The 12,899-nt window shown below is 32.8% G+C and overlaps 1 protein-coding gene across 1 annotated transcript in view; it reads left to right on the top strand.

Moving 5' to 3' along the window:
* LOC134529182 (proline dehydrogenase 1, mitochondrial-like) overlaps positions 1–12,400 on the top strand; it is a 161,762-nt gene extending 149,362 nt beyond the window's left edge. The window contains exon 12 of the mRNA XM_063363018.1: positions 5,807–12,400. Coding sequence (XP_063219088.1) covers positions 5,807–6,012 — 206 coding nt within the window. The 3' untranslated portion in view covers positions 6,013–12,400. The remainder of the gene's footprint in view (positions 1–5,806) is intronic.
* The last annotated feature ends 499 nt before the right edge of the window (positions 12,401–12,899 follow it).

Below are 12,899 nucleotides of genomic sequence, written 5' to 3' on the forward strand. Positions count from 1 at the left end.
CTTGCTAGAAAGACCATGACTGAGTTTCGACCATCAATAAACACACAAACTATAGGTTCCCTTCTCATCCAAAAAATAAAAGGTGGACCAAGTGGAGAAGTTTGTTTCAACAAGAGATTTTCAGAACAACAGCTGAGGAAAGCCAAGCAAGCCACAAGGCAGTTCTTATCCAACCAGGATAAAAGAAGCAAATATAAAGACAGTTCAAAAGTTTAACTTTGAATACTTTGAATTGAAGATTAAAAATTTCCAGTAAAATTGACATTTCTTACATTGTCCAGATAGTTTTTTTCCCCCCATTAATTTGCATTGTATTCATATACATAGGCCTATATTTTTCATTTTTTTTTTTGTATATTATTGTCCTTGTTTTATCTTGTGTGTGTGTCATAATTCCCAGGAAAAATTTATCGTGCATGATTTACGCGTACTTTTTTCATATAATTGTCATTACTGATGGGTGTGATTTGAGGTTGGCAGCTCTGCGTGATGCACAACAGTTCCAGATGGTTTCCATAGCAACAACACACATGAATTTTCTCTGCTTGAAAAAATATTTACGTTAGTTAATTCTCATGATGCCTAAATCGTTCTTAATACTCCCATACAAATCCATGAAAATAAGTCCCGAGGTCGCTTGGCATGAACGGTACAACCAAGGAACTAACGTGTCCTTGGGATGGCAACTGAAACAAAATTAGTAAAACTCCATTGCAGACAACTGTGGGTCACAAAATTTCTAATTCATATTTATATAAAATAAAATAAAAAACCACACACATTTGGCACTGTCTGGACCACAGTCGTAAAGTTCATCACTTAATACATAATTATTATTGGCATGAGTCGCTGTCCACATTGAGCAGAGAACTAACAAAGCGATGATGCAGGGGCAAGTAGCTGCCTGCGGGAGTGGACCTGACCCTGCGGGGAAGGTGATTGTCCCCTGAGGTGTCGGAGCTGTTGTTGCCGGCTCTAGTATCCGAGACATGATCCAACAGGTTCACAGAATGGGTGCAAGGATGCGAATATTTAGCCTCTCCGCACCAAGTGGCAATACTCTGTCTCCACGTGGGCACCGCTGATGGGGGCAAATCGTGGTGACCATGTTGGGATGGGTAGCCTCAACCTCTGGTCATAGCATCACCTTAACTGAAGAGGACAATGCCAGGCGTAACCCTGCCGCAGTGCATCCTCAATTGCATGTATGGGACCAGAAGTGGTGAATTGGCTGAATCTGCGGGCAAAAGCAGATGCGTTTAAAACCTTTCTGGGGGGTTTGACTGCTGAGCCTCGACTTTTCGGCCTCAAAGGGCCCCATAGTGAATGTATCAGGCCTATGGTAATGGACGGACAGAGAAAGCCAAGTTGGTAGTACAGGGTGTCTACAGGTCATGAAAGTCACGAAAGTAACGAAAAAGTGACAAAATTTTCACCTAGGTCATGAAAGTACCGAAAAAGTACCGATATACATTTTAATGACCAGAAAAAAATAGTTTTTACAAAAAAAATTTTGCTGTATAGCCTACACCGTGCGGTTTGTCTACATACACAACGACCCTTCATTTTATCGATGTGCGGAACTAGACAACGCATCGAGAGATCGAGACAAAAATCAAAGATATAATCTATAGGGAAGCATCTGTCTACAGCAAATAATGGAAAGAAAATGGCAGTGTTGTTTATAATTTTTCTTTTGGTGTTTAATATTAGTACAGTTATTTGTAGTTGTCTTTGTTCCAAACATTATCATGCATACGAGATATCTTGTACAGTGGGCGAATTCGTCAAAACATCCGTGTGAATCGGCAGGGAATAAATATGACCTATTTTTCAGCAGCAGTATTAAGGTTAGATATGCGTTGTTGTAAGTTATAGCACCAAAGTGTTAAAATATGAAATAATTTTTGTTTTGTCTAAAGTAGAGAATGTAGTGGAAGAAATTGAATATTTTTAAAGTAACTAATTTACTTGTGTTATTCCAGGATTCCAGCATTAAGTAAATAGACACATCAAAATTTTCATTTCACAGTAACATACATTGTGGTTGTATCACTAATGCCGCAGACATGTGTAGACTAAGTAAGCATTTCTATTCTTTAATATGTTTATGGAATTCAAACAGTAAAATAAATGAAACAAAATAATATAAAATGTTGTATCACTCCACACATAAAAAAAATTACTGCATACATGATTGTAATAATTTTAGGATCAAAATGTTATTTGAGTAGAAGCTCTGATAATTGTGGTTCGGTATACTGCAGACACTAGTACAATGCATGTAGAATCATGTACGCTGCCCAAAAAAATTAAGATCAATGGAAAAGTTTTTAGTACTTACAACAAAAAATATCATGGGTGTAGGCCTACCTCTTCAATATCACTTATCAGTGGGTGAGAGACGGAGAGAGAGTGTCTTACCATGAACATGCAAGCATTCCCTATTATTTTTTCAAAACTTAGATTCTTCCCCTCGCTTTAGTGTCAAAGTTTTCATGTCGATTGGCAATCCTTTCCAGTTGCTTCTTTCTGTTTCTCAAGCTGCAATTGGAAAAGAACTGGACTAGAAAGAAAAATGTGTTTCATTGGTTTTCACACCACTCACTGCCTTTTCCCCACATGTGTCAAATTATTTGTTTTTTACTATTTCACATTGACCACAATATTATTTATTGTTCACTTTGTTGATTGTTTAGAAGGCTATTATTATTGCTTTAACTATAGACGGCCATTAAACTTTAGTTTCGTTTCGTCAACTGAAACACACTTTCCTGGTTGAACATCATGTAAATAAGTATACTTTGTCAATTATATTATCGGCTGGATCTTTAACAACAAATTGTACCCAGGCAACCCTTTATTTACAATGTTTGCATTGTTTTTGAAATGCACAAAAGACTACAATAGGAAATACTTATCTCTGGACATAACTTCCCCAAAGTTTGATGTTTGGAGTAGCCAGCCTGTTTCCATAAAGTAATCTTTTAGTGATGGTTTTCGTCACATGTCCATCCCTATTTCCAAAGCTATCATTGCCTCGATGTCCTCAGTTGTACAGTCTTTCCTGTTAGCATATCTCGATCGTGGTGAAAAGTTATGCATTGTGTACAAAAACCGTTCAACATACCAATTTTATTGTTCTGCAACGTGAGAAAACACAGATCTTGGTATGAATTGTGCAAATGCCTATATTTATTTCTAAAAAGTACAGGGTCGCTTACAGTGGACAAGTCGAATGAATCACCACTACACAAATTCAAATGCACCCGAGCTTCTTTACTCACACAGGACCAGTTATTTTCATCTACAGACTCCAATCTTTCTGGAGAAGTTCCTGCTCCCAGGAGCTTGCATGCTTCGGTAACGGCCGGTGAAGCATGTTGTTTTGGCATCCCTGAACGACTCCATTTCACGGTGGGCACAAGGCAGATAAGTCAAAATAGGATGTAAACATGCTCAATGTTGCCTTCTTAACAAGTCAATTCCAGCGCTAGAACAACTAATTTCGGATCTACGAACCCTTAAACATGTGACAACTAAACATTAACTTTACGAATTATCAATGGCTACAAATTTCAAAGTTCATCCTAGCTTTATAACTTGAACTCAATAATGTAATAAATTCATATTTCATTTTATGCAAGTTGGCCAACATATTCTCATTTTCCTTGTTAAATCTATTAATTTTTAAATGTTTTCTATGTCTTTTTTATTCAAAGCAAAATAAAAAGAAATGTTAACAGTAATAAAGGCAAAACGAAAATGTTTTTCTCTTTTAATTTATTACCTGGTAGTGACAACGATCCACTCTATATAGGAATTATTGTTGAGCCTTTATAGAATTTAAATTCCATTGTGTCTCGGTGGTTGACCTCTAGTTATTTCTGACAGTCGGTTTTATTACAACTTGGTATGCCTTCCTCAATTTCTTTAATTTCTAAGACATTTATAATTATTGATCCTAAAGCACCAACGGCACGTAAGGAAATTTAAATTTAAAATATGATTAAACCGAACACGCACATCAGCATTTTTCCTTGGCAGATGCTGCCGGGCAGGCTGGAAAGATAACCAGTTATCACGTTGGCCCATACTGATTTAGGCATTCAGTAGGCAATACAAAGTCTTCCTTTGTTCTGTCAACTCGCCCTCACTCACAAGCCTTCAAGGGCATGGCAAGGTTAGAGTCGATGACAGTTATGTTACACCATCTCTCTCATTGTTGTGCTATTCTTGGCATATTTTCAAAACTCCCACTGGTTGGATGTATTTCCCTTCATGCGCCCTGTGACACCTGTTCAGGCCAGCCTTAGCTGTTACACCCCTGTGAATCACGTCCCAGCCACAGCATTGCAGAAAAGAACAATGAAATAGCATTACATGCTGAAGTCTTTCATTTGTTATAAATGTATATTTAATCACTTCTGCATCAACTAAACACATTTTCTGAATGGTTAGTTAGTATATCACAATGACAAAAGTATATGTAATCCCAAATTTTTCCAAGTTTATGTCAGTGAGTTTTCGCTAATTTTTAATTGTTTCCCTCATTGTAATTCCATGTATAGTTTAATACTGAACATTTTACGAACATCGCAACTATTTAACCCATGAAAATCACACTTTAATTTACCATTTTAATAAGTTTTCTGCTTAAGAAGCACATTTTGTTTAGTTTTCCATTATTTTCTGAAGAGGGTTGTACTGTATAAATGTAAATTTTGTTTATAGACAGTGTAATTGGAAATATCTAAAACATGTAAGGAAATGTAAGCACAACCTTTTCTTTGACACAAGAATTTATTCCTTTATTCTGTTTCTCAGTCTCTCTTCTAAATGCTATAATAAAAATAAATTAGATCCTTATTTTTAGTATCTATAAGTGAAATATAAAAATTTTTTATTAATTATTTTGGCATAAATTTTTGCTGTAAATAAAATTATAATAATGTAATAAGAGTGTCTGTAAAGTAAATATCATGGTACTCATTCACAGACATCAGCACTAACAACAAAGAAAAATTAATTTTTACCAACTGAATCACCAGCAAAGCAGAACTCACCCAAGTAGTTGACAGTTTCCTCAACAGATCACAGACAATTAGAAAAGAAGGAAAAATCCAAGCAGGAAATAGAATTAACTTCCTTCCACACTTGCATGAGTATTGCAAGTATGTCAACTTGCAAATTGCAAAAACAGCAGAAGTCGACCAGAGTCGATTGCAACATTGAAAGAGTTAAATAAGATCTGCAAGTTTTTTGCAGATGTTTCAAGTCTATTTATAAAATGTATGGCTTGAAACAGCAATTGGATGGATGTACAACACTTACCAATATTTTTGCTTGCAGCATACTGCACAAGAACCCGGTTTCAATGTTTCTAACTGGACCAAGAATTTAAACTTTATATGAGTTATACTATTAAAAAGGTTTGGGGTCAAATGATGGTAGGTAACTTAATTTAACAGAAAAGTGTGCTACACAGAGAAATTTAACAGGGTTCTACTATATAATATTATCAGTGATTTTATCTTTATTTATTTAACAATTTTCTTTAATCAGTATTATTGTTAGTGTCCAGAAGCTGAGAAGCATGTACTTAAGTTTCCGGGATTTGTCTGGCGAGAAAACGGTGATAAAAGAATGGTTTGGCTTTTGGTACTACTTTCCAGGACTGTGAAAAAAAGATAGTTCTTACATGAAATAATCCTTACATGTTTTAGATATTTCCAAATACATTGTAGTTAGTGGTGAATTAATGTTTGTAGTTTTAAAGATATTTTTAATTTTTGTGTTATTTCAGGCCAGTCAGGTTACTCTGCCTACAAGTACATTCCATATGGTCCGATCAACGAAGTGCTACCATATCTTTCTCGCCGTGCTCAAGAAAACAAGGGTGTCCTCAAGAAGATAAAGAAGGAAAAGTTTTTGCTTAGGACGGAATTGTTTCGTCGCTTGAAGATGGGTCAACTTTTTTATAAACCCAAAGGAAATTATGTTCCTGTGTGAGCAGTAAATGAGAAGAGATGTAACACATGTAGTAAGGCAGGCTTATGAGATGAAGCGAAAATTGTTCTCTGTTGTCATCAGGCAAAACTCATTTTTGTAATAATCACACTTTTCCAGGATTTTTGGTTTCTTTGTAACTAGAATAAATTGTTTTGATTCATCATGGTAGACAAATAGGAGAAGAATTCAGTGCATTTTAATGAAAAGCAATAAATTAATTGCAGTTGCTGTTACTGTTCATAAATGGGAACGTGTGCTGATAATATATCTTTTAGCCTGGAAGAGTGTTTATTTGCATTTTCGGTTACATGTGGATAACTCATGGTCCTAATGTAATATGAATTGTTGCAAAGTATCCTGTACATAAAAATACGTATTTTTACTGTTAAAGGAAGAGTGAAATATTTGATCTGTTGTTGAGTTTCTCGTTAAGTGTAGTTTTATATTGAATCTAATATAGTTTGTCATTTTGATGTGGTTTGAATGAAATTTTTTTGTGTGTTGTATGGATCGTTAGATGACACTCAAATTGAGCATGATAGTTGTACAGTCAAGAATTTGTTTTATGTAGAAAAGAGTGTTACAAAAGCTCTGAAATTTAAAAAAAAAAAAAAAAAAAAAGCTGTATTAGTTAATATTATACAATCTTTTATAACAAGTAATTGGTCCTAGTAGATAGTGTTTGTAACATAATCCCTCCATCCCCCCCCCCCCTCCCCTCCACCATGATATTTGCTGAACATGATATTCGTGCTTTGGTTTAAATGTACTTTCACCTTCCCTCTTTTAACGAAAATTGTGAAACGGTTCTTCAGTTTTACTGTACACTATGTGCAATGAAGAGGTACTTATTCCATAATTTGTTCTGTATTTATTTAAAACTGATTTTGAATGATTTTTGTCAGTGTAACTTGTGATTGTTAATTAAGTATAGAACACTATATCAGATTATGGAATATTATAGTTTCTGGAGGAATATTAGCTGCGTAGTTAAAATCCTATTTATTGATGAAAACATTTGCTTTGAAGATGGTGATATGATGGATTTAGCTATGTTTTTTTATTTTTCTTAAAACACAGAAAAGGTCAAACATTTAGACTCTTTTTCATGAGGAATTTCTAACAGTGGCCAGCGTAAGACTTTAATTTGGTCCATGGGTGAATTTTTTGAATGTAATTATTTAAGGATACAAATCAATGAGACCTCTGTGCAAAATTTGGCTTTCAAAACTAAACTAGTTTTTGTACTTGTCTGAATTGTTAAAAGGGTTATTTGCTAGCTTATGATTTTTATTACTGTTGTGATCTGTGGTACTTTTTAGTTCTTCATTGTACAAAGTTTTAGAATGTGTGAATATCTATATGTTTTGTTGTAAATATGTATAGTTTTTAGGAGTAAAAATATATTAAGATTATTTACCAAAATATGCAAGCACATCAGAAATTGAATATTGATAAATGTTTCATAAGAAGAATTGTGTTGCTGATTTATAATTGATTTATGAATTATGTTCCAGGAAACTAATTTTTTTTGAAAATAAGTTATGTAATAGTTATTTTTTCTCACGGAAACAATGTTATCTTTCCGGACATAAAATCAGGGGCATGATTTTTATGTTTTCCATCCAATTTTTTGCTTTAAGCTTGACCTACTTTAACCATTATTTAAGGATGTTCTTCAAACTCCACATTTTTTTTATTTACAGGATTTACTTAATTTTAAAGTTCAAAATTTTAAATTTAATTTGAAAACAATTGGAATCACTCACCAGGTGTTCTAAACTGCTGTTCTTTCATTTCTTCAACTATAGACCAGCAGTGTGTTTCTCTTAAACATACTTGATTCCAATCAGAACTGAAATCACCATGGGTAAAGTTGCTTGAAGCATTTCCACCATACCTTTGGCCATCTTCCAATCCTTGGCTGACAGTCCATCCCTACGGTTTTGTACCAAGGCAGCCCTGTGGCAGAAACTAGGAAATGTATTTGTATTATTAGTTTTTGTTGCAGAAAAAATTTAAATAATGGGCACAATTGATATGTAAACAAAATCAGACCAATATCATGAGCAGAACTGGGTCATGCATTTAATTTCAGTTTTGTGTACGCAGTAGACCAAGATTTTTTTTTGTGAACACTATGTAGCAAACAAATTTTATTTGCTTTCCAAGCAGCAGTGCCTTTGCTCAAACAAACTGTTTAACTTTGTGTCTTGTGTGCATATGTGTAAGAAGCACAGATTATATTCTAGCGATAAATTAAAGTATGAACTGGTGTTTAGAGGCTCTTGTGAGGCATATTATATGTACATGACAAACATGATTTTTCTATGGAAAAATATTCAAGCATCTTAGATCATGTGACTAGCATTAGTACCCCATTTTATGCATTATTTACACAATGAGGCACAAATTAGCTCCAGTCATCATGATTTTCAACATCCACTGACAACTTTATGGGTTTCAAAGTTACATGGTAAACTTTAAATAATTGAACTAAACCTATGTGTGTGATTACTTTTTGTTTTATTTATTGATTTACAAATTTAAAAAAAAAATTGCTTTCTGTTTAAAATGTATCATTACTTATACATACATAGTTTAGGGCACTTGGGGATTTAACTAACAGATTGTTTCTTTATAGTTTAGATTTTTCACAAACATAATTCAGCATTATAGCAGTACCTATTGTGCTATGTGGCTATGTTTATCGTTGGTTGTTGCTACAGTATGCAGAATATTTAAGGTTTCATTTGCTGACATCATTGTAGCAGAATTTTTTACTTTAGGAACATTAAAAATATCAGTTACAAATTCAGGGAAAGTTATATATATGTAAATACGGTAAAATGTCTAGGTAAATATATTCAAGCTCCTATTACTTGACGGTAAACATACATAACCTTTAGAGTTTCCTGAGGTCTCATTGATACTCGCAGCAGAACTCTGCCATGAAAGTATCCACATAATAAATACCATGTGTACTGAGGGTAGGTTGTGTACATAATTGTTACATTGAACTTAAGAGTATTATAAGCTCATGTTTCTTGAACATGGTGGTGACAGTTTTTTGGGTGGTACTGTATTTTTTGTTAATGCTGTTTTGTTTCACGAATTAAAATGAGTACATTATTCTTTGTGTATTTTGATATGAGCTACGGATGTTCCTCTTTTTGTTAGTATTATATCAATGATAGCAGAGAAAAACCTAAAGGTTTTGGTTCTTGGAAATGTTAGTATTATCAAAAGTAGTAAGTTTATTAGTATTTTAGCTATGAAATTTAAACCGTAAAATTTGGTTCTTGGCCTAATGAGTTTTATAAATTGTAGTAACCAACTAGTGTTTTAGCCATGACTGTAGTTTTTCAGTGTAAGCAATGCCAATGTTTCTATTTCTGTAGTTATATATATAGATAGGCTTTGTTTAGATATACCTCAGAAAACACAGAAACTGGCATTCAACATGCAGGTATAATTAGTTAGAGCATTAATAATAACTTTTGTGTGAAACTTTGTAATGGCTGTGTTTAAAACCTTGCCGCAAGATGTACAACATTTTTTACTGTCTAAAGTTTAGGTAGTGTGTGTTTTGAAACCCACTTAATTGATTTCCCAGCTCTTAGTGTATTGTAGGGGAGAAGTTGATGCTTGATTGTAAATTTACTGGTGTTTAAGAAGTATTGTGAACTTTGGTGGTGAAATTAATTGTCATTGATAGTCATGTTATTTTTTTTTAAGTTTGTCTCAAGTTCCTTATTTAGGATCAGTATTATAATTTTTTGTGAGTTTCATAACTATATAGTATCTGTGACTTGTCAGTAATTATAAAATATCCTTTCTGAGATTATGTTATAAATGATGGATATAGGATTTTCAGCTTTAACAGTAGCTAAATAAAGGTTACTGAGCTCTAAAAAGCTAAGAAGAGCATTGAAAAGCATATTCAATACGAAAGTTTTTTTTTACTGCTATGTGCTAAACAGTCATGCACTTCTATGGTGATTTGTAAACTTAATTTTCAGTTAATTGTACAATGTCTCTGTTATAATTTATTTGAAAACAGCATTTTTTTTAACATAGTGCCCTTTTGTTATTAAATTTACATTCTGCAAACTGTAGAGTGAAAGTATGTTCGAAAAAATTGATTTGTGGTTTCTAGAGATTGTTTTAGTGGATTTTTGGTTTGTTGGTACATAGAATAGTATTAAAACCATTCATGATAATGAAATTAAAGAGGATAGAGCATTTAAAATTATTGAAATTACAGTAATTCCTAGCCAACTGCAGTTTTTCAAACCACAAATTGTAATTATCTATGAATATTATTTTGTGGATTATTGTTTCAACCACTGAACAAAAATTACCTTATTTACAGTTTTCTGTTTTCATGAAATATCTATTATATGGGTATTTTACACTGTTTCATAAATAAAGTAACATTTTTCATTGCTTTTAATAAACATTCTTTCAGTCAATACATGTTATTGAAGTTTTTCCATACATATTCGTACATCAAAGCTATGTTACAAAATTTAATTGACCATAATGCTAGTAAATGATGTTTCTCTGTATTTTCACCTCCTTTGCTCCACCAAAATTGTTAAAGGTAAGTTAAAATTTTGAATGTGTTTGCTCACGAGTAGTATACATGTCTATTAGTGCTTTCTTTTATTGTTAACGTGGGAGAAGTTTAATTGATCATTTAATATGGATTAAAAAAGCCAGTAAGTAACACTTATATTGTTTTGTATCTGCTGTTTAGCTGAAAACCTTAAGTTCCATCATTTTTGGGCAAAGTAAGCACAATAAGTATTATTGTATGTCAAAGCCCAACAAATGATAGCAGGGAGAAGAAGCATAAAGCCTGTAGTGGTTACAGATTTTTTTAAGTTACATGTCAAGTTTTTTTTAAATACAGTAGAACCCTGTTATAATGATTTTCAAGGAGCCATAAGGGAAAAAAAAAACATACGCAGGAACACACGTGCAGGAAATATCAATGTAGCACTTGTCAGTGTTTGAAATTTTTACAAATGGACTCACCAAGCGATGCAAATAAATATAATGTTAAAACCACTGATGAGTTCACTTGATGCTCAAATTTGCTTAACCAAGCCAACAATTTTTCTACTTCACCATGCTTCCAGCTTCTATTTTATTTGTCTTTAATGGCAAACTGCCACAATATCTGTTAAAACAATTCACAATTTGTGATGACGAACTAAATTAAACTCTTTATCAGCAATAGAAAACACTTTGTTTTTTATTCTTGTCATTGCGAAATAGTTGACTGACTAAAATATTGTAGGAATACAGACATACATTTGAAAAAAAAAAAAAAAAACACTCGAATGGCAAGGAATGGAAGGATTTGTAATTTTCTTTCTTCAGACAAGGGTGCCAACAGACATTTAACTGTGAACATTATGTACCTTCAGTATATTGAATACACAGCTTTAGCCAGCACTGACATGTTACACTAATGTTCTGGCACACTTACGCAGGAAAATTATAACAGGGTTCTACTGTATGTATTCCTTGAAGTAATGGATAATACTTTGTGATTTAATTATGAGAACTTTTTGGTCAAATTAATGGCATACATAACAAATGTTTCCTATTACGACCTGTATTAATCTGCTGTAGTTTCTTTCACAGTTGGCAAGGTATTACTGTACATGTGTGTTGTTAACCGCTTAAATGCTTTTTAGATATTCATGTGGCTTCAAATTTTTGTAGTATCTGAATTTGGTATACATTTTAATCCAGATTAAAGTAGATTATTAACAGTAAGTTCTCATCTAATGTTGTGGTTTTAGTCAAAATAAATTTTTATATTACCTTTTTTTTTTTGCTAGATCTGATTTTTGCTGAAGAGCTTGTGAATAGAGAATAATTTAAGTGTTTTGTGATACTTTTTTTGTATGCTTTATTGTCATGTTTAAATTAGCTAGGTAAATAGTACAAAGCTCAATCTGTTTCACTTTTGTACAGTATTGAGTTATTTATAGATGCTTCATAATAATAGATACAAAATAGTTGATAGATTTGGTTACATTCTAATACGTGTGTTAACTTTCTGCTGATTCAATCCAATTTAGTTAAGAATAGCTGATATGCTAGTTGAATGAGTAAGATAGTGGAACTCTCTTGTAATGTATTAAACTTACTTCTCACAGGATATCTCTGGTGTAATGTTCATTAATGTCTGTCTGCCTGTGGAGACACACATTTCCATGGTAAATATGGCAAAAAAAAAGTATTGTTTTTTTTTTTTTAAATATGTGTTAACAAAAACATGAAATTTGTACCTCTTCATGAGGAATAGATGCAAACTATTCTTCATGCACAACTGTATATCTTTTGCAAATAAATTTTTCACCAAAAATGTTTTAATTTATTAATACAAACCTGAGGGGACAGAAATTTACCCACTTTGAAATAACCATACTTCCCCATGTTGCACATACATAATTTGTACATTATGTCAAAACACCCAAAAAATGAATATTCATATTTATTGATTTTGAAAACATTTCAAGAGTTGTAAATAGTATATAGTTGTAAGACAATATTATACATCAAATAAATATAATGCTATGTACTTTATACCTGTGAAGAGCATTCTCTTAAGTAAAATCATGGTTGGCCTACATAAAAAAATCACAAAATTATTTACAATTTTAAATGGCATGTTGCTACAACTTATTACATACATATCTTGTAGATCACAGAACATTTAGGTAATAACAAAAAAGTTTTGCTTCTCATTTTTTTTAACATACTTTGGAAAAGATCACACAGTCAGTCAAAGGCTTTGATTATTTCAGTGTCAGTATTGATGCACTGTATTACTGTTTTCGGAGTGTTCAGAGCTTGCAAAGCTT

The sequence above is a fragment of the Bacillus rossius genome, chromosome 2, assembly GCF_032445375.1.
Source record: "Bacillus rossius redtenbacheri isolate Brsri chromosome 2, Brsri_v3, whole genome shotgun sequence".
Lineage (NCBI taxonomy): Eukaryota > Metazoa > Arthropoda > Insecta > Phasmatodea > Bacillidae > Bacillus > Bacillus rossius.